The sequence below is a fragment of the Thalassophryne amazonica genome, chromosome 2, assembly GCF_902500255.1.
Source record: "Thalassophryne amazonica chromosome 2, fThaAma1.1, whole genome shotgun sequence".
Taxonomy (NCBI): Eukaryota; Metazoa; Chordata; class Actinopteri; order Batrachoidiformes; family Batrachoididae; genus Thalassophryne; species Thalassophryne amazonica.
The window spans coordinates 33,879,224-33,906,263 of NC_047104.1; the positions used below are offsets into that span (position 1 = coordinate 33,879,224).

The 27,040-nt window shown below is 42.3% G+C and overlaps 1 protein-coding gene across 1 annotated transcript in view; it reads left to right on the plus strand.

Annotated features, from left to right (window-relative positions):
* luzp2 (leucine zipper protein 2) overlaps positions 1-27,040 on the plus strand; it is a 712,019-nt gene that overhangs the window by 580,022 nt on the left and 104,957 nt on the right. Inside the window, exon 7 of the mRNA XM_034184813.1 lies at positions 15,137-15,199. Within this exon, the coding sequence (XP_034040704.1) occupies positions 15,137-15,199 (63 nt within the window). The remainder of the gene's footprint in view (positions 1-15,136; positions 15,200-27,040) is intronic.

The window sequence follows — 27,040 nt, forward strand, 5'->3', positions numbered from 1 at the left end:
TGACAGCTGATCTCATAATTACGAGAAAAGATCTCATAATTACAACATCAGGATCTTGTAATTATGAGAAAAGATCTCATAATTACAAGAAAAGATCTTGTAATTACAAGATCAGGATCTCATAATTATGAGACAAGATCAGGTGTCTAAATTGTTTTATGTATATACTTCCGTTCTTCCAGTCCCTCAGTAAAGAAGTGGGCTGAGCTCAGCCGATGATAACACACTGCAATCAAACACAAAGTGTGGATTTTCCCCTGAAGTGCTCCTGGATGAAAGTCCAGGGAGGACCACGGGGCGTCTTCCAGCTTTCACTCACACAACAGACCCACCGACCACTGAGGGACAAAGCGGGGTCACTCCCACCCAGGCACATGCCAGTCTGTGTGCCCCGTGCCCTGCCTCACTGGAGGAGGTTCATTCATCCAGGAATAGTTTAGGAGGAAATCCACACTTTGAGTGTGCCATGGTGTGTGATCACAGTGCAGTGTCAGAGGTTACAAACTGGCCAATTTTCGATGATGAGTCGGTAATTCTCATACTTGTCTTTACCGAGGGACTGCAAGTACAGAAGCATATTATACGGAAGTGATTTTACACACACACACACACACACACACACACACACACACACACACACACACACACACACACACACACACACACACACACACACACACACACACACACAATAAATAAATAAATAAAAATAAAAATAGCCTGATCTCGTAATTACGAGATCCTGATGTCATAATTATGAGATCTTTCCTCGTAATTCCGAGATCAGCGGTCTTTTTTTTTTTTTTTATCCAGTGAATGCGATACGCTTCTGTAGGTATTCAATACTGCAAGATTTGTAATAGATCTGATGCTAAGTAAATACAGGGCCAGTATTGCCAATACCAGTATTGATACTGATACTCTTCAATAATTAAGTTGGATGCATCATCAAATTGCTAAATCTGAATGAATATTTATGACTTTTAAATGTTTTGTGATTTTTTTTTTTCCTTTTGATTATTAGTTAGTTAAAACAAAGGACAGAATTTGGGCAAATTTTATAGGTAGTTAAAAATACTTTACTGTCATAATAAAATGTTTTGTTGAGAAACAATAGAAGATTAACAAATCACATTTTCCACATACATTGTGATATCTGGAATTTTTTTTGTTTTTTTAATAATCAAAGTGCACAAAATTAACACTCTAGAACAAATAATAATAATAATTATTATTATTATTATTATTATTATTATTATTCCATGTTTAGAAACTACAATACAAAAATTTAATAAAAAATTCTCCCTTCACTGCAGTTCTTTTCTGTATTATTATTCTTAAATAATAATTAAAAAAAAGTGTACAAAATTATGACTCCACAACAAATGTTATAAAACAAGTAGACTTTCATGCAGACTGAGTGTTCAGGAAATAAATTACACAAATAAAAATAGAAACAGAATGCAACGCTAAAGTACCCTTGGCCGTATGAGCATGTAATCAATGACAGAGTATGTAGAAAGAATGTGACCTATTGACCACTTAAAATAGGTCAAGGTTAGCTATCTTGTCCAAGGTCTCTGTTTCAAGAATGCTCCCTGTGAATTTGAAGACCCTAGCAATAATGGGAATGGAGCTATGATGAGCCAGCCCAGTCTCACATTTTTTTTTCAGCCCAGTCTCATGTTTTTTTCATGCTCCCGTGACAAAATGAGTCATATTTTCGTGATGTTTCTCTTTTTTTAACTCACTATTCCTAACTCTACAACTACCCCCAACCCTAACCTTAAACATAACCTAATCTTACTCCTTTCCCCCACCCTAACCATAACCACCCCGACCCCCCCGCTTCACTTTAACTTCGTGCAGCCATCACGGAATGAATTAGAATGACGTCACAATGTCACAAACCAATAGATTAATGTATATTTCGTGCAGCTGAATCACGGCTTTCCGTGAGACCAGGTTGTGGTTTTTTTTTTCATGCTCCCGTCACGAAATGAGTCAAATTTTCGTGACTTTTTTTTAGCTCACTATTACTAAGCCAACTCCTACTCCCAACCCGACACAGTAAAATCACCAGTGTAAATCCAACACTGTCAGTGTACATATGGTCCTACTCTGCTCAGAGTGGGATCATATGTTCACTGTCAGTGTTAATTTAACACTGGTGATTTTAATGTGTAACCTTGCTCCTTCCCCCCACCCTATCCATAACCACCTCCAACCCCCCCTCCCCCGCTTCACTTTTAATTTCATGCAGCCATCATGAAATGAATTAGAATGAACTTGTGCTGCTGTGATGAAAATGAGGCGCTTTTCGTCACAATATCACAAACCAGTAGATTAATGTATATTTCATGCTCCTGAATCACAACTTGCCATGAGATCAGGTTGGATGAGCACAGACAGACAGATGGACAAATGGATGCAAACTCTTTGCAATACCCGGTGGCCATGTTTTGGCTTCGGATAACAAAATTTCTCCTGTTTAGTGCACTTCTTTTCTGAATGCAGCAGAGCACACAGGAAAGAAACTGAAACTAATCAATCTCATTACACTGGTATCATTCAATATCAATTCCAACAGTAGTATCGATATTATCGATATTTGGATGGATCAACTGACCAAATATCTGTTTTTGAAATCCTGCATCAAAGAAGGCACTGTCCCCGATCGCCACGCGATGTTGCAGAGGCGTGTCAACCAAAACAGTCCCACAACATCCAGAGACTTAAGGTACTCAGGGCGGATTTCATCCACCCCAGGAGCCTTGCCACCTAGGAGCTTTCTAACCACCTCAGTGACTTCTGCCTGGGTAATGGATGAGTCCACCTCTGGGTCCCCAGTCTCTGCTTCCTCTTCGGAAGACGTGACGATGGGATTGAAGAGATCCTCAAAGTACTCCTTCCACCGCCCAACAACATCCCCAGTCAGGGTCAACAGCTCCCCACCCACACTGTAAACAGTGCCGGTGGAGAGCTGCTTCCACCTCCTGAGGCGTCGGACGGTTTGCCAGAATCTCTTTGAGGCTGACCGATAGTTCTCCTCCATAGCCTCCCCGAACTCCTCCCAGACCCGAGTTTTTGCCTCTGCGACCGCACGGGCTGCGGCACGCTTGGCCTGCCGGTACCTGTCAGCTGCCTCTGGAGTCCCACCTACCAACAAAGATAAGTAGGACTCCTTCTTCAGCTTGACGGCATCCCTTACTTCCGGTGTCCACCACCGGGTTCGGGGATTGCCGACGCGACAGGCACCAGAGACCTTGCCACCACAGCTACAAGCAGCCGCATCAACAATGGAGGTGGAGAACATGGTCCACTCAGACTCCATGTCTCCAACCTCCCCCGGGATCTGGGAGAAGCTCTCCAGGAGGTGGGAGTTGAAGACCTCCCTGACAGAGGGTTCGTTCCCAGCAGACCCTCACAATACGTTTGGGCCTGCCAGGTCTGACCGGCTTCCTCCCCTCCCAGCGGATCCAACTCACCACCAGGTGGTGATCGGTCGACAGCTCTGCCCCTCTCTTTACCCGAGTGTCCGAGACACGTGGCTGAAGGTCAGATGATACAACTACAAAGTCGATCATAGACCTCCGGCTCAGGGTGTCCTGGTGCCACGTGCACTTATGGACACCCTTGTGCTCGAACATGGTGTTTGTGGTGGACAACCTGTGACTAGTACAGAAGCCCAACAACTGAACACCACTTGGGCTCAGATCAGGGAGGCTGTGCTTCCCGATCACCCCCCTCCAGGTCTCACTGTTGCCGCCCACGTGGGCATTGAAATCCCCCAGGAGAACAATGGAGTCCCCAGTCGGAGTGCTATCTAGTACCCCTCCCAGGGACTCCAGGAAGGTCGGGTACTCTGTACTGCCGCTCGGCCGGTAGGCCGCGACAACGGTGAGAGACCTGTCCCCGACCCGAAGGCGTAGGGACGCGACCCTCTCATTCACCGGAGTGAACTCCAACACATGGCGACTGAGCTGGGGAGCAATAAGCAATGCAACCCCAGCTCGCCACCTCTCCCCGTGGGCAACGCCAGAAGAATGAAGTGTCCAGCCCCTCTCCAGGAGTTGGGTACCAGAGCCCATGCTGTGCGTGGAGGTGAGCCCGACTATCTCTAGTCGGTATCTCTCAACCTCCTGCACAAGCTGAGGCTCCTTGCCCCCCAGCAAGGTGACATTCCACGTCCCAACAGCCAGGGGCTGTGAGCATGGACCGGGCCGCCGGGCCACCCGCCCTCGACCGCCACCCAATCCTCTCTGCACCCGACCCCCATGGCCCCCTCTGCAGGTGGTGAACCCACAGGAGGGCGGGCCCACGTTGCTCCTTCGGGCTGAGCCCGGCCGGGCCCCATGGGCTAAGGCCCGACCACCAGGCGCTCGCGCGCGAGCCCCAACCCCAGGCCTGGCTCCAGGGTGGGACCCCGGCTCCGCCATACTGGGGACAGTGCCTCTGGATTGGCAGACCGGGGTGGTGGTCCCTCTGTTTAAGAAGGGGGACCGGAGGGTGTGTTCCAACTATAGGGGCATCACACTCCTCAGCCTCCCCGGTAAGGTCTATTCCAGAGTACTGGAGAGGAGAATTCGACCGATGGTCGACCCTCGGATTCAGGAAGAGCAGTGTGGTTTTTGTCCTGGTCGCAGCACACTGGACCAGCTCTACACGCTCCATCGGGTGCTCGAGGGTTCATGGGAGTTCGCCCAACCAGTCCACATGTGTTTTGTGGATCTGGAGAAGGCGTTCAACCGTGTCCCTCGGGGCACCCTGTGGGGAATGCTCTGGGAGTACGGGGTCCGGGGTCCTTTGCTAAGGGCTATCCGGTCCCTGTACGACCACAGCAGGAGCTTGGTTTGCATTGCCAGTAGTAAGTCAAACCTGTTTCCAGTGCACGTTGGCCTCTGCCAGGGCTGCCCTTTGTCACTGGTTCTGTTCATTATTTTTATGGACAGAATTTCTAGGTGCAGCCAGGGTGTAGAGGGGGTCTGGTTTGGGAACCACAGAATCTCGTCTCTGTTGTTTGCGGACGATGTGGTTCTGTTGGCTTCGTCAAATCAGGACCTTCAGCGTGCACTGGGGCGGTTTGCAGCCGAGTGTGAAGTGTCCGGGATGAAAATCAGCACCTCCAAATCCGAGGCCATGGTTCTCGACCGGAAAATGGTGCTTTGCCCTCTTCAGGTCGGTGGAGTGTCCTTGCCTCAAGTGGAGGAGTTTAAGTATCTCGGGGTCTTGTTCACGAGTGAGGGACAGATGGAGCATGAGATCGATAGACGGATCGGTGCAGCGTCTGCAGTGATGCGGTCGCTGTATTGGACCGTCGTGGTGAAGAGAGAGCTGAGTAGGGGGGCAAAGCTCTTGATCGATCGACGTTCCGATCCTCACCTATGGTCATGAGATTTGGCTCATGACCGAAAGAACAAGATCGTGGGTACAAGCGGCCGAGATGAGTTTCCTCCGCAGGGTGGCTGGGCGCTCCCTTAGAGATAGGGTGAGGAGCTCGGTCACTCGGGAGGAGCTCGGAGTTGAGCCGCTGCTCCTCCACATCGAAAGGAGTCAGTTGAGGTGGCTCGGGCATCTTTTCCAGATGCCCCCTGGACGCCTCGCTGGAGAGGTGTTCCTGGCACGTCGCATTTGGAGGAGGCCCCGGGGAAGACCCAGGACACGCTGGAAGGATTACATCTCTCGGCTGGCTTGGGAACGCCTTGGGGTTCCCCCGGAGATGCTGGGGGAGGCGTGTGTGGATCGGGAGGTCTGGGCGGCTTTGCTTGAGCTGCTGCCCCCACGACCCGACTCCGGATAAAGTGGAAGAAAATGGATGAATGGATGGATGCATCAAAGAAACAGAGATGTTGCAGATGTAAAATACTGGAGCCTGCTACATTTTTGCACATTTTTAAATCTTCAAATGGACTTAATATTCATTTGGCCATGATGAGTGTAATTTGGGTGAGTTCCACAATTTAACAATGACTGAAAGGAATGGAAAACAAGACATGGCAGCCAAAGCACCAGCCATGAGAGCAACTGTGCAACCAGAACAGCATCAAGGCCCCACCTTTGGCATACTGGAGTCACCTGGACACACCCCTGCAGTACCATCACAGCCCACCAAGAGGCCACATCCCACAGTTTGGGGATCGCTAATTTAGAGAACTGCTGAGCAACCCTGAGTTCATAATATATGTTGCATTACATTTGCTTTTGATTGTGATTATATATGAAAATTGGCCTGAACCCCTTTGAAGTTCTGATAATAATAAGGAACCGGTTGCTATAAAATTTTCCTATACATCAAAGAAAGCTCACATGCTTTATTTTGAGAAATAACAGAACAATTTTTTTGTACTCATAACAATAAAACAACCTGATATTTGGATTTCTCTGTAATAGACAGGCGTCCTGTCCAGGGTGGACTCTGCCTCATGTCCCAAGACTACTGGGATGGGCTCCAGTCCCTCCATGACCCTTCATTCGAGTAAGCAAGTATAGAAATTGAATAAATATTTGGATCACTTATAAATGAAAACACCACAGTGTGCAACTTTGTGGCATCTTCATGTGACCCAATCTATTCCAGACTACTATCTGAAAAAGGCACACTTCACTGATCCACATCAAATTAATTTAAATTTTACCTCATGACTTGGACCTGCAAAACAAAGTTAATGATCCTAAATCAAGTAAACGGATCGCCTCAGTAAGACAGACTTTGAAAGTCGCCTTATGTAACCTCAGTGATTTATGAGGAGCCCCAGGATGCAATTTATGAATCCAGTTAAACAAGAGAGCGATAGGTGTCTTGGGACATGGGAACACCTTAGGAAGATAATGATTCTCATTATAGTAAAAATAAATAAATAAATAAATAAAAAGTGCTGCTCAAGTTCACAAAATCCTTTAACATGAAATTGTCCCTGCATGTCGCATCCACTGTGTTTCTGTTAAAGATGAGACTTTATAGTTGCAGTTTTTTTTTTTTTTTTTTTTTTTTTATGAATGCTGTCGAGGACAGAAGGCACAATAATATTTAAGCACAGAGCAGACTGACAGGTCAACATACAGACAGATAGCTAGAAAAGCTGTATTCACATCATTCCTATTTCTTCATAAAGGACATTCATTCATTCATATTCTAAAAGCTGCTTATATTAATTAAGGCATATGGGGAGGGCTGGAACCTATTCCAGTAGGCACTGGGTGAGAGGCAGAGTTCACAGATATCAAGCCGTAAAGTGAATTTGATACTTATAGTGACTTTTACTGCAATGATTTTCTACTTTGGCAATTGTGTTTTCAATCTGAGATTTATAAAGTATTTGTTTTTCATGGATTAAAAAAAGAAACACTCTACATGAGGTCAGGTCTGGATCACGGCATCCACAACACTGGGGAACCACCTTGGATCCTGGTTGGCAACCACCTAGGCTCTCCTCACCTTTCAAAAGTAGCAATCAGTCTGCTGCAGCCAGGTGAAACACGGGTATCTCCTTGGTCTGCATGCTGGATCATGCTGAGAAAACATGGCACCTGACCAAAATGTTTTAGTTGACATTCCCCCAATATTCAATTGAAGTTATTTAGACAGTACCATATCACAACATAAGTCACTCCAAGGCACTTCAAAAGTGGAATCTAACCTCACCCACCCCTTGAGCAAGCACATTTACAACAGTGGTCAGGAAACACTCCCTCTGGCAATTTTTGGTTACAGGAAGAAACTTGAAGCATACCAGACTGACGTCCCTAAACATTTCGAACAGCCCCTTGAACGCTCACTGAATGCTTTGCATTCCATTTTCATGCCATATGAACATTATGACTGCAGTCAGATTATTGTGCAACTGCACCTTGACTGCCGTTTGATGTTTTCCACCACAGGCGTACCACATGCATGTGCTCTGGCTGCACAAATGTGCCGTCTGCTGTAAGAATGCTGTACGAGGATTTCAAATGCACCTCAAATTTGCTCGGTTGTTGGTCAAATCCTCATTCGTGCGGAATTCAGGCTCATTCATGCTAAGTGTGATGGGGATATAAGATTTGCACTTGGATTATATGCTGATTTCAGCTGTCAGTCACCTTGTTTGCAATTAGTTCCAACGTGTATGTGTCCTTCCTTTCCCTAATTTGTTAAACCGGTCATTCATTAGTTTATCTGCTATTTGAAGCCTCACCTGTACTTCCTTATTTGCGGGTTGATTACATTCAGTGTCCGTCATGCTACATGTTCTGGCTGCACCCTGATCTCCTGTTTGTAAGGGTTTCATTCTCACAGTGTTTTTGAATTGTTGCTGTTTTGTTACCTTCCTCTTTTGGCTCAAGCCTTGGCTGTGTTTAGTTTTTGGCTCTAATGTCACCTGGGACTATCTTGTCACTGTTGTTTATTCACTGTCACATTGGCTCATTAAACACCTTGGATTTTGCACTAACCCCTTTTGTACTGGTGCCTGTGTCATGGCCGAGCACGTGGATAAGACAGCCAGACAATGCCACGTAGTGTTTGGTGAGTACTTGGAACTCAAATATTAAAATACTAAAAATACTACTAAAATACTAAAAATACTACTAAAATGAGGCAAACAGTGCAATCAACCAAAAGACCACCCATTAACAAAAATAATTTATTACAAACTAAAAATATCACAAAATATACTTAGAAAAAACAAAATATACTTAGAAAAAACAAAAGACAATTAATCAGTTCAATTATGAGGAAGCCGTCCAATTACAAGGAAATGGGGGGGTGGCTGGGTGGGTGGTTGGCTGTGGAGTCTGGCAGTATAACTCGAGCTGCACCCCTCCAGCACACCTGAAATACAGGGAGCTCGAAGCAGTAAACAATTCCTTTAACTAACAGCATTTTCCATAATCACAGGGCAGAAGTCCTACCGGAGCACTCAATGAAAACTTACACACAGGGGCAGAGAAACTCTGCCCAACTGCCGTGATGCACGTGGTGCTCTGGTTTCACAGGCCAATAATTCTCCCCTTGGAGGTCCTACAACCGATGAAGCCAAGGCTGAGACATAAAACTCGAGGCAGTCACTCATTCGCACGGCAACGCAGGCTAATAACAACAGTCAGGTTTCTCCCATGCCAGAGTACGAGATAGTCACTTATGTGCAGGGGCAGAGTGACTTTGCCCGCCTGCTGTGTTGCACATGGTACTCGGCTCCACACCACCGTTCGTTGTCGTCACTGCTGCTGCCGCCGCTATTACTGCTGCTACTGCTGCTACTGCTGCTCCAACCCAAGCTCTTCTCCACCATTCCGTCCTCGTTGTTCCCTCTGCTTCATGTGGTCTCTGGTGCTTGCATCTTCTCGTACTTGCCTCCCCCGCCTACAAACACTCCCACCCTATAAAATGCCCAGGTCCACTGGCTTCAACCACCACGCTTACAGTCACTGGCTAAAACAATCCTGCTCCAGGTGTAACCACAACCTCAATCCTCACCTGGTCTAAAACAAATGGATGGCTGTCTCAAGTTCGGCCTGGTGGAACACCGTAAGCGGAATGGTACATCAGACAAATTTACAACAGGATTATCTGCTGGGTTTGCAAGAGGGTCAAGCAAAAACCAGTAGTATGGGGCCTTATCTTCTAAGCCAGTCTCTGTGGGAACCTCAAACTGTCCTCAGAATGTCCAATATAGAGTTTCAATGCGTTTCTATGGCTGTTTTTTTTTTTCTCTCTTCCTCCTTTCTCAGGACTAATTTTGTAAACCAACCAACCTTGACCTTTACAGTTTCTATTTCGCACCCACACTCGCTCACCTGGGGCCAGGGGTAAAGCATTAGCCTTTCTGTCATAGATGCACTTGTTATGCTCTGCCACTCTTCCTTGATTTTGCCTGGCTAAGCTATAGGCCAAGGATAACTTTTGATGGTGGTCTATAACCCACCATCAGTGTTATATTCCTCAGGTTGTCTACCAACACCGAGGCCCATATCTACTGGTTGTGTCATGTGCCTGCCAAACATTAAAAAGGAAGGTGCATAGCCTGTAGCACTATTAGGAGCATTATTATAGGCTGCCATAAGCTCTGGCAAATACTCAGACCACCTATGCTTTCTCTCAACCTCTAGGGAGTGCAACATGTTAAGCAATGTCTGGTTTATCCTTTCTACACTTCCATTACCAGCAGGGTGATATGAAGTGGTCTGGCTTTTGCTAATACCATAAAGCTGGCAAAGTTATTTAACAAGAGTGGACTTAAAATTAGCACCTTCGTCTGAGTGGAACCTCACAGGGGAACCAAAAACCTGAATTGCATTGGACCATATAGCATGGACTGTAGTCTCTGCTGTCTGATCTTTTGTGGGCACAGCCCAAGCAGTCATTGGCTAAAACAAGCCTGCTCCAGGTTTGGGTTACTTTATTAATACCCGTAGGTAGATTTGTGTTGCAATCACAGAAAGCATCCAACTTAGAACATATAATAACAACACTAACATACTTAAAGGCCCAACACATTCATAAAAGTGCTCAAAGCCACATCAAACCACAGCTTAGAAACTACCTAATTTGGTGCAAATTTTCCTCCTATAATTTATTTATCTGAATAATAGCAGCTGGAATAAAGCTGTTCCTGTAGCGCTTTGTTCTGCACTTTGTGACTGCAAACCTCTGACCAAAGGGGAGTAGCTGAAATTCCCCATATAGAGGGTGTGAATGGTCATTTAGAAATGATTTCGTGATCGTATTTAGCTGCCTAATATACAACAACTCGGGGCTAAGGTGTGGCTCTCCAATCAGCTTCCCTGACCACTTCACAATCTGCATTAGTTTGTTCCTTTCCTTCACTGACAAAGCACCATACCATGACACTAAAGAATAAGACAAAACAGATTCAATAAAAGACCAATAAAACAATGCCATGATGTCAATATTTAAAGATGACAGCTTCCTCAAACAAATCAAACACTGATGCCCTTTTCTACACACAGCTTCACAGTAACCACTTGGGAGGATTCAAACAGGAAGTAAATGCAAATGCAAAAATCAAAAATAAAACCACACACTTCAAAATAAAGTGTGAAACCAAAATACAACCATACATAAAAATCATCCTGTTACATCTGTATCCAGGGGTCCAATCTTGGCTTGGTAGTTTAAACCTTAACACATAACTCCCACACAGAATACTTGAAAACAATGCAAGACATGAGCTGTTTCGATGTTTTGGCAAACATACAAGGGTACTTCAAAAAGTTGTTGTCCTCACCCAGAAAACGTCATAGGAGAAAGATTGTTCTTGCATTATTTTGCAGCATTGTCTTATGTTCAATGCACTTGGTCCACAGATATTCAAGCTTTGATATCCCTTTATGGAAGAAGGTCCCATCTTGAGCCCAAGAGACCTTTTTTTTAAGTACCCTTGTACATACATGTTATGTTACTAATGGTAATCACAAATAATAAAAATGCAAGGGTAACAGAGGAGCTGTAGCTTATCCCAGCAGTCAATGGGCAGAGGGAACATCCTGGAAAGGCTACCAGTCCATTGCAGGGCCACATAAACAACAGGCACATTCACACACCAACTGACTTAAATTTTCCAACTGTCTCAACTTGTTTGTCTTTGAAATTGGGAGGAAACCAGAGCAACCACAAGGAACCCACACAAACACATGGAGAACATGCAAACTCCAAACATACAGGACCAGGTTGGAAGAGATCCCCTTAACCTTCTTGATCTCAGGCAACAGTGCTAACCAAGAAACCATCATGCTACCCCAAACAAGTTCTCTGAACTCAAAACAATTAATAAAACCAATTACCTTAATATTTTAAGTACATTAACTTAAATATCAAAGTTTTTCATGACATAAATATTTGAAGTATGCGCCGCATGTACCTTTTGATTACAGTTAAATCCATGTGCTTAATAAGTCAACTGAAATATTTTTGAGTTACTGTGTCTTAATGTTTTCAGTCACTTCTCCTATGGAATTAAGTTTAGAATAATAGAATAATAGCAATAATAATGCCACAAACACTCTCCTTTGTGTGTATTCAACTTAATATTAATTTGTTTGTTTGTTTTGAAAAAGTAAGTTCTTTCAACTTCTGTCATCACCACAGCAGATCCAATATGGATTTGCATGATTATCTGATGCAAGTTTTACACCAGATGCCTTTCCTGACAAAACTCATATGGTGAATGGGCACAGGTGGTCCTGAACTTGGAAGCTTGTTTTAGAACCAAGTCTGTTCACAATGAGCGGCCATGTTACTCTGTTAATGTCATTTGTAGCCTTTTTAATTAAACTTAAGACAAACAGTTTAACTTATAAAAGTCAAAAGTATGTAACTCAACACTTAAAAACTGTTGCAGTTCATTGCCTCACTTATCTTGAGTCCAGCTAACTTAAAACAACAACAACAACAAAAATCAAGTAAATGTCTTCACATTACGCTTGTTAGTGTCACTTTCTGCTTGGCGGTGCTGATCAAAGGTTAAATCCTACCCATAAATCTTTTAAGTCAAATAAATGCAAACAAATCTCTACCATCCAAACCATTTGGCATATTCATGAAAATTTTAATGTAAAGCTCCTGAACTCTGAATTCTGTCTTCATATATTGTCTTTCTTGATCATCTTCAGTATAATTTTTGAATGCACATATAATAGCTTCAGTACAGAAATCAATTGGATGCTTTCTTATTAGGCTTATCCCTAACCCCACATAGCCTACTCTAATGCTGTTACTGTTTTCAAATGCATTAATTTACACAAAAGAAATAAGTGAAATTGTACTTTTAGGTGGTTCTTACTTAATCCATGCATCAGAATCTGAGATACAAAATGACTGGACACAATCAGGGGACTTAGACACACAAGTGGAATTTCAAAAAGCTTTACTTGGTTGTCAGGCAAGGTTCGGTACACAGGGAGGCAGACAAAAACCACTAACAGTGTCCAAAACATGAGACGGCAGGCAACATCAAAAAACAGGCAGAACGTCAGTACACAGCAAGATATAAACTAGGAAGCAAGTACACTGTAAGACAAGGCTGAAAACACTGGCAAAAAAGCACAACCAATCTGGTAAAGACAAGAGGGAAACGTGAGGCTTAAATACAGGAAGTGATCAGGGGAAATGAAAAACAGGTGAGGTGGAAAGATCAGGAATAGCACATGGCAAACAGAGGACAAGAGGAAAGACACACCCAACACCAAATCCCCAGACAAAGGACAAGAGAATACAGGGAACACTAAACCAACCATAACATCAAAAGAACAAACAATTGGGCAGTATAGTCTCGTTTGAGGGTGGGCGCTAAAGGGGTAAAATATGATGCATATGACATAATTTCTCTACTTCCAGGGACAGAAACATGGCACTTTCTCTGAGGTTTTGGGCAAATTACATGCAAACAAAGTGTAAATACAAAGAAAAGTGATGATGAGGTGGAAAGTAGACATGTGTTGTGGTTTGTTGATGACCTGCTACTCAAATGTGTTGAGGCGGTTGTGCAGGCATGAGAACCCACCTACTCTGGTTAGCTGCCAGCTGTGTACCAACAAGACATCTCCCATTTGCCTCATCTTCCTTTCTACTGGGAACCGAAAAAAACTGCACTTTTTGTGACTGCTTCGGTGATTGCAGCCAAAAACAACACAGTACACCATTTTCCTGTTAGAATTGACGCTATTTGTGGGAAGAGACTAATCCCCGGGGGAGTGTGGGAGTGTCAGCACAAACCATTCGGAGGATGGGGGTTTCAGCGGAAACAATTTTAAACCAACGGCACATCTTAAATTGACAGGGTCCTCTAGGTGACAGTGAGTATGCTTTTAGGTTTACCGAGATGGCTGAATGGTTTGTACTGAAACTCCCACACTCTGCTTGGGGATTCTCTGCCATGTTTATGCTGGTTGTCCCCATTTGTCGTCCAATCATGCGAAATCACATAGGGATTAAAATGACACTGTGCTGCCCTATAAAACCCCAAATAACATAATCCACAAATCCAACCATGACACCAGGTTAATTAAAAATGATCAGTTCAACAAATGTAAAAGGACTAAAAGGTCACAGAAACTTAAAATTTTTAAGTTGTAGAAATGTTTCATTTTTATATTTTACTTCATGTGATTATTTTGAGCATTTGAGTTTACAGTGTGCTGGGTTTGGATCTTTCAGTATCCTCATATAGCACAAATCATAACATATAGCACAAATCATCTTGAATTAACTAGTTGAAACGAGTTGAAACACTGGTAATCACACAGGGATTACATCTGGATACAATAAAATACTGAACTGAAAAATATTTATTCAGCTTGCTTTACATCTTTGCTGTGCAGGAATGGCATAATTCTCAACAACACCACCACACCCTGTCTACTAACCAGCTTTTGTTTCAGTGTTTCTAATTTAGTGACTTTTCTAGAGATGTAACAACTTTTTATGATAGTAATCTCCAAGTAATGAGTTTTCTTTTCAAACAAGTGCCTTATAACATTTTAAGTCAAGTTCATTAATTTTGTTTTAAGAGCAATTAACCACATTTAGAATGTAATAGTTACAAAAAAAAGTCTGTGAATCTTGGCATGGGCAAGAGGAGAAACCGTGTGTGTTGCTGGAGAGTGGCATGCGGAGGCTTTCAGTGTTCACTGTTTCAGACCTGGCATCATTCTGGGGGTGGCTGTGTATCGAGCTCTCCAGGAAGCAACCTCCGTGTTCCGTGTGTCCGCTGATATGGAGCAGAAGAAAGAAGGCACAGCTACTCGCTGTGTTGTTGTTTTGGTAAAGAACTTCCAAGTGTGTGTGTGTGTGTGTGTGTTTGTGTTCTTCCAGTGACAGGCGAAAGGCTGTAGTTGCTGAAGATGCTGCGTGCAGTTGGCGGAGGCGGTGGTTGAATGCAGAGGGAGTGCGAGTTGAGCTTTAGACAGTGGGCAGGAAGCCAGCGCGTGACTGCATCATTGTCTGGACTATGCAGTTCAGTGAAGAGGAGATTTGATATTTTCTTCTTCTCACTCGTGCTTGCCTTTAAGCCAGAGCTTTTCCCGTAGAACACTCACAAAGGACTCTTCTACTGCAGTTGGCAGAATCCTGCTATGTGATCTAAAACCAATTTCACTATTTGAATAAGCTAACTCTTATTTGCTTATCTTCCTCTTGCAGTCCAAAAAAATCCAGGCTCAACTGAAAGAACTGCGGTACGGGAAAAAGGATTTAATTTTTAAGGTAAGCTCAAACGTAATGCTCTTTATGAGTTCTAGACCTTAGGGTAAACAGGTATGTTGGACCACCTTGACAACATGATCCCATCACAAGAGGTGCTTCATTTAATTCAGCCTGCAATTAAATGGGTCTCTTCTCGCAAGGAAGCAGCTGGTGGTAATTTCACATTCTGCTGTCCTATCCCATGTAATACTGTGTGCCAGACTCATCCCATCCTTTCCAATCACTACAACTATGTCAGTAAGTGATGCTGACAGCTTTGGATGAAGCTGATGTACAATTATTAATTTGATTGTATTCAGTAATCTTCACAATGCAATTTGCAGACAACACCATGTGTTGCTGCAATTACCAGGGATCCGCTCGTTACCGGGCCTCCTTCTGAGCATATTTTCTTTCCAAGTACAACAGAAATGACAGTAAACAAAGAAGCAATAAATAAATAAATGAAATTGCACTGCCTGCCCCTTATGTTGGAAGCACTAAATGGTTTCAAATCTGAGTAGCCATGTGATATTTATTGCTATTTACTTTTATGCACTTGACCTTTCAGGCCTTGTTTGATGTTATAAAATGGCAGTTGAGATTCCTGCAGCAATGCACTATAATGGCTGTTCTTAAATGTATGATTTGGTTTTTCAGATACATCATTTCTGGACAGAAATGAATAAAAAGACAATTTTCAGGGATTTGATTGTAAGCCTCAGGGACACTGCTTGAATTTATTGTCCCTGGACATCCCGTTCCTCGATCTATTTAGAGTCCATAAATGAAGGATGCATTGACTTGTTTGTTTAGTGCCATAAATCGCTGTCTCAAAATTACATCACTCTCTACCCCTAAAAACAACCTTATTGTTCAATGTCATCAAGAATTTCATGTGGACGTTGATTTGTGGCTGGAGAGTTATAAAGCTAATTTTATCACCTCATAAAAAACAGAGCACAATGTTGCATCCATCTGTGGAAATGGCCTCTAGTTACCTTTCCCCTGCCAATGAAAATGTCAGAATGAAATGCATCATTTAGCTCTGCCTTCGATGATCTTCCTGGATATCCATGAGTGTTCATTTTGTATGCAATATATGCTGTGATCAAATGGCCAGTGTGAATGGAATAATTCAAGAAACTGTAATGTCAACAGCATTGCAGTGGAAAATGTCAGCCAGGGCACCTTGAACAGGAGGCAACTGACCTCTTCCAAAGTCAGGTTTTGCCAATATGTGATATGCTACTATTGCTATGCAGTGGTACATTTCAGCATTGTGACCCCAGAGAAATGTTGGGATGATTCTGTAAACCAGATATTCACTGCTTTCAACTTGATCTGTAATATTATACAGACATGCTCCAAAGCTTATGCAGGAAGAAATGGCATGGAATTGTGCTATCCTGACCAGCGAAAAGGTAACATTATCTCCATCAGTATGGTTTTCAGCTGTATCAACACCTAAAAATTAAACAATGGAGATGCTAAAATACAGAAGGTATTGTAAACACTAATATATATATATATATATATATATATATATATATATATATATATATATATATATATATATATATATATATATATATTCCTCAAGCTCGTGTCCTCAACCAGGGGCCTGGGAGTTTGAGGGTTTGGCGCAGTATCTTAGCCTTTTCTAGGACTGCACTCTTCTGGACAGACATATCTCATGTTGTACCTGGAATTTGCTGGAGCCGCTCTTCCAATTTGGGGCTTACCTAGTACTGCTGTTACTACTGGGACCACATTGGATTTTACTTTCTACATCTGGTCCATTTGTTCCTTCAGCCCTTATTACTTCTTGATTTTTTCTTGTTCCTGTCTGATGTTGTTGTCAGCTAAGATTGCAACATCAAATACAACCACGGTCCTCTTTCCTTTATCAACCATCACTATGTCTGGTTGGTTGGCCAGCAGCTGCTTGTCTGTCTTGAATTTGAAGTCCCACAGGACCTTAGCCCTGTCATTCTCAACAACCTTTGGTAGTGTCGCCCATCGGGACTTGGGGACTTCTAATCTGTATGCAACATAGATGTTCCTGTACACATTTCATGAAACTTAGTTGTGCCTCTCACTGTACACTGTCCCTGCTTGCATCTTGCATCTGGCTACTATGTGCTGGACTGTCTCTGGGGCACATCTGCACAGCCTGAAACTTGGGTCCTGTTGACTGTGGTAGACTCCTGCCTCTATGGATCTGGTGCTCAGAGCTTGCTTTTGTGCTGTCATGATCAGAGCCTCTTTGCTGTCCTTTAGATCAACATTTCTAGCCATCTGTTGTTGGTACATTCCATTGAGGGGCTTGGTCTTCCATGATATCTCCTCCTGTTCCTTATCACCATCTGTCTTCAGCTATCTGAGGCATTCTTATAACAGCTGATATTGGGGGGCCATCTTGCTGATGTATTCATGGATACTCCTTGTCTCATCCTGGATTGTGGCTCTAACACTTACTAATCTTTGCCTGCCCTCCTTCCATTGCTCACAGAGCCTCAGGGTGCTGGACTTTGGGAGAAAACCTCCATGCATTATGAGGGGTTTTCATGTCTTGACAAGTTTCAGCTATCTCCTCCTGTGGCCAACTTATTATCCCAGCTGAGTATCTGATGACTGGTAGGGTGTATGTATTGATGGCTCAGATCTTATTCGCATGAGTGATGCAATGGAGACACGCACATCCCTAACACATAAAAAGGTGTGCAGGACCAAAAAAATATATCAAAGAGAGAAGCTAAATGATCCGCACAGCCACAGTGCTCCAATACAGAAAATGTTATTTGATAAATAATAAACATAATGTTTATTTTTTTGTCAAATACATTTTGACAAAATCATTTGGCTTCTCTCATTCCTACCATTGAACTGGCTTCTTAGCACCTGTCATACCTTCTGGAGGCATTTGGTTGTGGATGACCTTCTTGCATCTCCTACATGGTTCCCATTGGCTTATGATATTCCCAGGCACTTGTAGCTGTCCTGATTGTCCCCTATCCTGCCTTCTGGCAACCCCACCCCCTCAGTCCAGATCACCTTCCCTCTCTTTTGCCACCAGTCGGTCACACTTATCCAATCCAAATGACATCCCAGTATCCTCACTGTAGCTCCTGGTGACGTAGATCAGTGAGTAAATGTCTCGCTCACTCTTGGCATACAGCTTGATGTCATCCATGAACAGGAGATGGCTGATGGTTATTCCACTCCTGAATCCATATCCATAGCCGCTCTTTGTGATGAGTTGGCTGAGGGGGTTGAGGCCTACACAGAACCACAGCAGGGACAGTGCATCACCTTGGTATATTCCACACTTGACGTTGACTTGTGCAATCGCCTTGGAGTTGGCCTCCAGGTGTGTCTTACGCAGTGCCATTGAGTTCCTGAGGAAGATTATCAGTGTACTGTTAGCCTGGTATAGTGCAAAGCACTCCAGCATCCATGTGTGAGACACTGAGTCATAGGCTATCATGTAGTCAATCCAGGCCATTCTCAGGTTGGTCTGACTGGTCTTTGAGTCCTGGTGTACTGCTCACTCAACCAGTAGCTGGTGCTTTGACCCTCTGATATTGTTTCCAGTGCCCTTCTGAGCTGTGCTCACGTGTTGACTCATATGCCTACTCAACGTGGTTGCTATGATACCTGATAGGAGCTTCCATGTTGTTGAGATGCAGGAAATTGGCCAGTAGTTTGAGGGTGTCATACCCTTGTGGGGGGTCCTTCATGACCAGCAAGAGTAATATTAGTAATCGTAATATAGCCTTTATTGTCATTGTACATACATACAGTGAAATTTGTCCTTTGCATTTAACCAGTCCTAATTGCAGTTGGACACAGTCCAACTACTAGGAGCAGTAGGCATCCACAGTGCAACGCCTGGGCACCAAATGCAGATGTAGAGGTTGCCTTGGTTAGGGGCAGAAAAAGGAACTGACCCTAACCACTAAGCCACTGTGCCACAAATTGTTCTGCACTGTGTTAGCTAGTCAAGGTGAGTACCTACTATTAGTAGCCCACCCATTTTTACTGCCAGGCACACTTGGAGCATTGTTAGCTCCTTCAGCCAATAGCTGTGGATCATATCAGGCCCTGGTACTGTCCATCTCTTCATCCATGAAACTCATTGCTGGACGTCTGCCTTTGCGATTAGCCAGAGCTGTGAGGCTTTGTCTGGCAGTTTCCAGGGCCTCAGTTATGGGACATCTTGCTGTAATTCTTATCCGTCCAAGACTTGTTTCTTATGATGCCCTTCCCTACCTCTATTAGTCAGCTAACATCCTTTCGGGCTATCAGGATTTGGGCTTTCAATTTTCTTCTCCATTGAGGACTCTCCCTTTGGAGGGTATTCTTGATCTTGTACCATGTGTGTCAAGGATTACTGTGGCTGTTGGCGTATATGAGCTCATTGGTATGCTGAGAGTGGGGATGGTGAGTAGAGATGTGTTCATGTCCTTATATATATATATATATATATATATATATATATATATATATATATATATATATATACATACACACAAGAGCAATGGAATTCAACCCCCTGGAATTCAGTCCCTCTCCCTATATACCCTACAACCCCCTGTTCATTCTCAAACAAACTTCTCCCCTTTCACTCTTGCCAAATCATATGACCTTTTCCTTCCTACTCCTGTCCATCCTCATCACCCCCAAGGATAATTTCAGCATCTTCAGTCATGCTCCTCCAGCATTACCTCCAGTCTTTTTTAGTGTCACTGCCTCCAGGCCATGGCCATACAATGGAGCAGATTTCACTGCTATCTTGTAAACTTCCCTTTGGCTCATGGAGATAGCGGTCCACCAAAAATCTCCTGTTACTGTTCTCCACCCACTCTACCCTGTCTGCACTTTTTCACTTCTCTGCCCCTCCAATATGTTGGAACAGTTCAAGCCATCATTTTCTAAAGCCACTTGATCAGTTTTATGCCATTGTAGGTATTCCTAGTGATCCCACATGATTCCAGTAAAGGGAACCAAACATGACTAGATTTATGATGCAGAATAAAATGCACAATTTGTAAGAATGGTGAACAATAAAAATATTTATATCTTTGAGTGCGGTCAAGGTTTTGTAGAATTTTTAGGAATTAGAGTAAATGGGATAAGTATAAGAGCAATACAGAACACATTTATCAATAAATAGAATTATATTCAAAAATTTAAGTCGTGCTGTGTTAGGTGTTTTCAAAAATAAAGAAATGCTTTATTTCAATAATATTTCTCAGAATTGGAAGGGAGATTGAAAAAGAGGCTTGTCTCTATCTATATAAACCATGCCGTTCCCAATACTAGAAGTCTATAAACCCTCTGCTTCGCCAGGTTACCCTTGACTCCCTCAGTCATAACATTAAATATGTTCAAGGAAATGAAGGTTCCTCCTCCGTATTTCTCTCCAAGACAATTTTTTGGTGCAGGAGCACTATTTCGACCTTCACATCTTCCCCTTTATCAGAACACCTTTAAATTTACTCGCAGGACTATTTTCCTATCAATTTTAAAAAAGCCATGAAAAATGAGAGCTTGATGTAGTTGCACGCTCCATCTGGCAGTGCGGCTCACCCACACCTCAATAATGCACTCAGCACTAAAATATGGAGCTTTACAGTTTGAGGCACTGACCCTGAAAGTCAGAATTTCTAGGTCATTGACCATGTGCTTGGATCTCTCAGAGAGCTATCCAGCTCCATGTAATGGCTATAATGGTCTCCATTATAATATTACACTCTTGCCTACATGTACCTTCAGTGACATGCGAAACTTCAACACCCTTGGGGTTTTCTACATTTTATGTATTTATATTTTTTTGAACTTTTAAAGATAGTGAAAAGAAAACTCTCCAGCATGTCATCATGTGATAAATGTAAATTAACAGACTAAATAAGTACTGGGACCCTTTAGTTCAACAACTGAGAATCACTTTTGCAGCTGTTGTTGTATATCCTGGACATGGTTTGCAGCAATCATTATGAAATACAAATTGTATGATACTTTATGATAAATCTGTCTCAATGAGGCAGTTCTCAAAATTTGAGTGACTGTGCAAAAATAAAAGTGAGGGAAGCCACCAAGACAAATCTGAATGTGTGTACAATAAAAATGCTCTTGTTCTTCTGAAGGAGTTTATAGGCTTCGCTAGCTGTGACTGGAGAAACTATGCATAGTGCAACTTCTGTCTGATGCTTCATACTCTTATCACATTTAGTAAGAATGAGAATGAGCCAAGCCGAATCAGGCAGAATATCAAAAAAAAAAAAAGGAATTCATGCCACATCTGGGAGGGAATAAGAACTGCGGAGGACAGCCATCCGAACACCCAGACTGCACTTGGACCCACCCCAACTGATTCATGCACATGCCTTGCGCATGAGCCTCTGAACACAGTACAGATGTACATGGAACACAGTACATTAAGAGTAACAGTACCTAGACAGCTGCCGGATTGCAGTAAGAACAATAAGAATGCACTCGCAAGACGTATGATTGCGGTTCGGCAGAATACAATCCAGCAGCAGTTGAGGCACACTCGTGGTGTGTTCAGGCACATTTGGGACATTCAACCACCGTTCAAGGTGGCACAAGCATGACAGTTGTGCCCCCGAATGAGATCAGAATGTCATGAATGCCATTTTCATGCCTTCCAATTGTTTAGACTGCAGTCAGACTGCAGACAGATGGCACTTTGACTTCTGTTCGATAGTGGTTCCACCTCAAATGCTTCACAACTGTTTTGAACATGAACAAAACATTTGAGGCAGCCTCACAACTGTGCCCAACTGTTTAGACTGCTCTGAGAATGCTGTCTGATGTTTTTGAATGCACCTCAATGCTCCCTAAATGTGGGTCAAATTTCGGACGTAATTCAGGCTCATTCTGCCTGTAGTGTGATGGGGGCATAGTGATTGGTTGGAAGAAATAAAATGCTACAGACTGCACAGTTTTTCCAGCCACAGTTATGGAAGTCTGTAACTCCTTTAGATTAATAAGAATCACAACAATAAAGGTCTTTATTTTTTTATTGCACATACATTCAAAGTTGTGTGGGTGTCTTGGTGGCTTTCCTCACTCATCTCCCCTTGCACACTTACTCAGTTTGCTCAAACTGCCAATAGTCCAAGACACATTCAACAGCTTGGAAATTTCAGGTATCATCCCTTGACTTGTCTAAAGAAACCTGGCTGCAGAAATGATAATCTTTATTGACAAGAATCATTATATGTAGTTTGTACAAATAATTATGACCTCTGACAGTTGGTTCAAAGTCCTCAATAGTTAATGTGGTGTCTTGTTGAACCCTTTAAGCTGAAAGTTGACACTATAGGTATATTCTGATCGCTTAATTTCTACTCCATGGTGGAGGAGTACAGAAGCAAATCTGCAAAATGTGTCACTGTCCAATTACTTATGGACCTGAGTGTACAGTGCCACGTGTTTGTATTTCATAATGGTTGGTGAAAATGAGCATAACACAAGATAACATAAGTGTATATTTATAATTTACACTTATGCTATCTTATAAATGTAGAATTTATAAATGTAAATTTATGTTAAATGCAATGTAACTAAGCTATATTTAGGAAAAAAAAATGCAAAAATAAGAAATGAAAATGTTAAAATTTAAAAATGCATGGTACATTTGCCACAGGCTTGTTCATGTCTGAGAAATTATGACATAATCTACAGTTACAGATATTAATTTTTATATTATCATGTCATAAATCAAAATGACTAGTATTGAGAGAAAACCTGACATGACTGAGCTTTATGTGTGTCTACAAACATGAAGTCCTCTTTACTTCATGCAAATTTATTTACTTAATGCTCTGCACATTCTCTTTCCTCACTGTTCCTCACTGAAGGCTTTGTGCTGGTGTTGGCACCAAGCCAATTTAAACTGGAGTTTCTGAACATGAAGCAAAAAGAAGCTGGTTTCATGGACATGTCTTTCTGTGGGGATATCTTCAAAATGCAAAATTTCAGTCAGCATTGGTGGATAACCTCAGTGATCATTCATCTGGTAACACAGATCATACGTCCAAGTTATAGGTCCAAGTCAAATCAGAGGTCATCGTGCAAAATCCTTTCATAACAATATCTCAGGAACTAGATGAGATATTGAAACTTCCTCCATAAATCGACTTCTACTTTCTAAGGCATCACATCTCTGATGGCATTTGTGTCATCCAGCAGATTCCAGGCACAACATCAGAGGTCTCTGTCCAGAAGTGTGCAGTCAACTAAGATACTGCCCCGAAGCCTCCCCGACCTGAGCTTGAAGAAAACACATACTGCCCTCCCCAGAGAGGATGAGGGGGAGATTTTATATAATTTAAAAAGTTTTAAAAAATCCCATCTTTAGTGTCTTTTAATAAAGAGTTGCATACATTAACTTTATGGCTTTGGATCTGCACTCTGACAGCTGGGAATAATTTCTGCTAGTGACTCAAATTCCTTGAAAAAGATGTTCTGAAAGAAACATGATTTCCTTTGGTCCTTTGAAGCTGATGCTTGTTCATTCTGACCTGTCCTTAGCCCTTAGCTGTCACTGCAGGACTCATCTGTCAGGGAAGATACAAGTGTCCTGTTGTGTGACAGAAGGACACATGTTCACCACTAATAGTATGGACTCTTGGAATAAATCAAGATGAAAATTAGATTCAGAGTGCACAAGTGGCCCACAGTGTCAGCTTTGGAAAAAAAAAATAAATCATTTCATTTATTTTCATTTAATTGTTTATTTGAAACAGGGACAGTGCACAATATACAACCCCTGGCAAAAAGTATGGAATCACCGGCCTCGGAGGATGTTCATTCAGTTGTTTAATTTTGTAGAAAAAAAGCAGATCACAGACATGACACAAAACTAAAGTCATTTCAAATGGCAACTTTCTGGCTTTAAGAAACACTATAAGAAATCAGGAAAAAAAATTGTGGCAGTCAGTAACCGTTACTTTTTTAGACCAAGTAGTGGGAAAAAAATATGGAATCACTCAATTCTGAGGAAAAAATTATGGAATCATGAAAAACAAAAGAACGCTCCAACACATCACTAGTATTTTGTTGCACCACCTCTGGCTTTTATAACAGCTTGCAGTCTCTGAGGCATGGACTTAATGAGTGACAAACAGTACTCTTCATCAATCTGGCTCCAACTTTCTCTGATTGCTGTTGCCAGATCAGCTTTACAGGTTGGAGCCTTGTCATGGACCATTTTCTTCAACTTCCACCAAAGATTTTCAATTGGATTAAGATTCGGACTATTTGCAGGCCATGTCATTGACCCTATGTGTCTTTTTGCAAGGAATGTTTTCACAGTTTTTGCTCTATGGCAAGATGCATTATCATCTTGAAAAATTATTTCATCATCCCCAAACATCCTTTCAATTGATGGGATAAGAAAAGTGTCCAAAATATCAACGTAAACTTGTGCATTTATTAATGATGTAATGACAGCCATCTCCCCAGTGCCTTTACCTGACATGCAGCCCCATATCATCAATGACTGTGGAAATTTACATGTTCTCTTCAGGCAGTCATCTTTATAAATCTCATTGGAACGGCACCAAACAAAAGTTCCAGCATCATCACCTTGCCCAATGCAGATTCGAGATTCATCACTGAATATGACTTTCATCCAGTCATTCACAGTCCACAACTGCTTTTCCTTAGCCCATTGTAACCTTGTTTTTTTATGTTTAGGTGTTAATGATGGCTTTCGTTTAGCTTTTCTGTATGTAAATCCCATTTCCTTTAGAGCGGTTTCTTACAGTTCGGTCACAGACGTTGACTCCAGTTTCCTCCCATTCGTTCCTCATTTGTTTTGTTGTGCATTTTCGATTTTTGAGACATATTGCTTTAAGTTTTCTGTCTTGACGCTTTGATGTCTTCCTTGATCTACCAGTATGTTTGCCTTTAACAATCTTCCCATGTTGTTTGTATTTGGTCCAGAGTTTAGACACAGCTGACTGTGAACAACCAACATCTTTTGCAACATTGCGTATGATTTACCCTCTTTTAAGAGTTTGATAATCCTCTCCTTTGTTTCAATTGACATCTCTCGTGTTGGAGCCATGATTCATGTCAGTCCACTTGGTGCAACAGCTCTCCAAGATGTGATCACTCCTTTTTAGATGCAGACTAACGAGCAGATCTGATTTGATGCAGGTGTTAGTTTTGGGGATGAAAATGTACAGGGTGATTCCATAATTTTTTCCTCAGAATTGAGTGAGTCCATATTTTTTTCCTTCTGCTTGGTCTAAAAAAGTAACCGTTACTGACTGCCACAATTTTTTTCCTGATTTCTTATAGTGTTTCTTAAAGCCAGAAAGTTGCCATTTGAAATGACTATTTTTGTGTCATGTCTGTGATCTGCTTTTTTTCTACAAAATTAAACAACTGAATGAACATCCGCCGAGGCCGGTGATTACATAATTTTTGCCAGGGGTTGTACATTATCCTTAAATAGGAGAGATGCATTATGCCAGGTTGTAGCACACGTGCTAACCTATAGTTTCTCTTATTTTTGAATCTATCTGTCCATCTGACTGGAGCTAGAACTCTGTGACTTTCCTGCATATTTGGTTTCATGTTGGTGTTGAAGTCAGGCCTGAAGTCTGTCATATCAAAATTTCGATAAATGTCACTGTGCCATAAAACCAAAGTTTTCAGCTCTTTGACCAAAATTTCAGCAAAGGTTTTGTGGATTGCCTTCTTCTTTGACATAATATCATCACTTACTTGTATCTTTGCCACAATTTGAATCTTAATACAAACATATTTAAAGCAGTCACAGTGTCAATGCTATTGATATAAAATATCTATTGTTCACACTGTTAAACACTTCTGGCTCATTTAAGGATAATAAATAATACTCATATTTTTAAGTACTGCTTTGAATGAAAATAAGCATCCCTTCACACATAGCATGAACAAAAACAAAATGGGGAACTGTGAAACATTCCACCTGCTCACTCAGACGCTGGCTGGTCCTCATGTGATCTTGTCAGTACGTAATTATCAGCATGTCATGAGGGCATGAGTGCCCCCCCACACATGCATTGTGTGTTCTCCAGCTGAGTTGCAGTGCACAGTGGTCAGCTGTTTCAACACTGCACTGTGCTGGAACCTGGACAGCGAACAGACTCCGGGACCCTCAGCCACACCTGACATTGTTGGATTCATGGTGTGTGTGTGTGTGTGTGTGTGTGTGTGTGTGTGTGTGTGTGTGTGTGTGTGTGTGTGTGTGTGTGTGTGTGTGTGTGTGTGTTGGGGGGGTGGACTACACACTCCACAAGCCATTTGTGTGTGTGTGTGTGTGTGTGTGTGTGTGTGTGTGTGTGTGTCCGGGGGGCATTTGGCACAGTCACGCCCATGTGTGTTGCTAGGTTACGCCCCACTTATGTTGCACTAAGTGTCCAGTGAGTGGTGTTGAATGTTTGTGTGCGACACCTGGAGTTTGCCCGACACCTGCCGAGAGGGGGGTCGAACGGGCACTCGCATGGTACTCACTGTCTCATTCTGCCTCATTCGTGTTATGTGTGAAGGGGCTCTAATGTATACTTATTAGAATCAATTCACATTGAATGGTTGCCATCCTACAGTCCACTGGTTGTAATGTTAAATTATTTCATAGTTTTAAACAACCACAAGAGAGTTACAAGTACTATATTTTCTGGAGTATAAATTACACACACACACACACACACACACACACACATATATATATATATATATATATATATATATATATATATATATATATATATATATATATATATATATATATATATATATATATTATTATTATTATTATTTATTTATTTTTTTTGT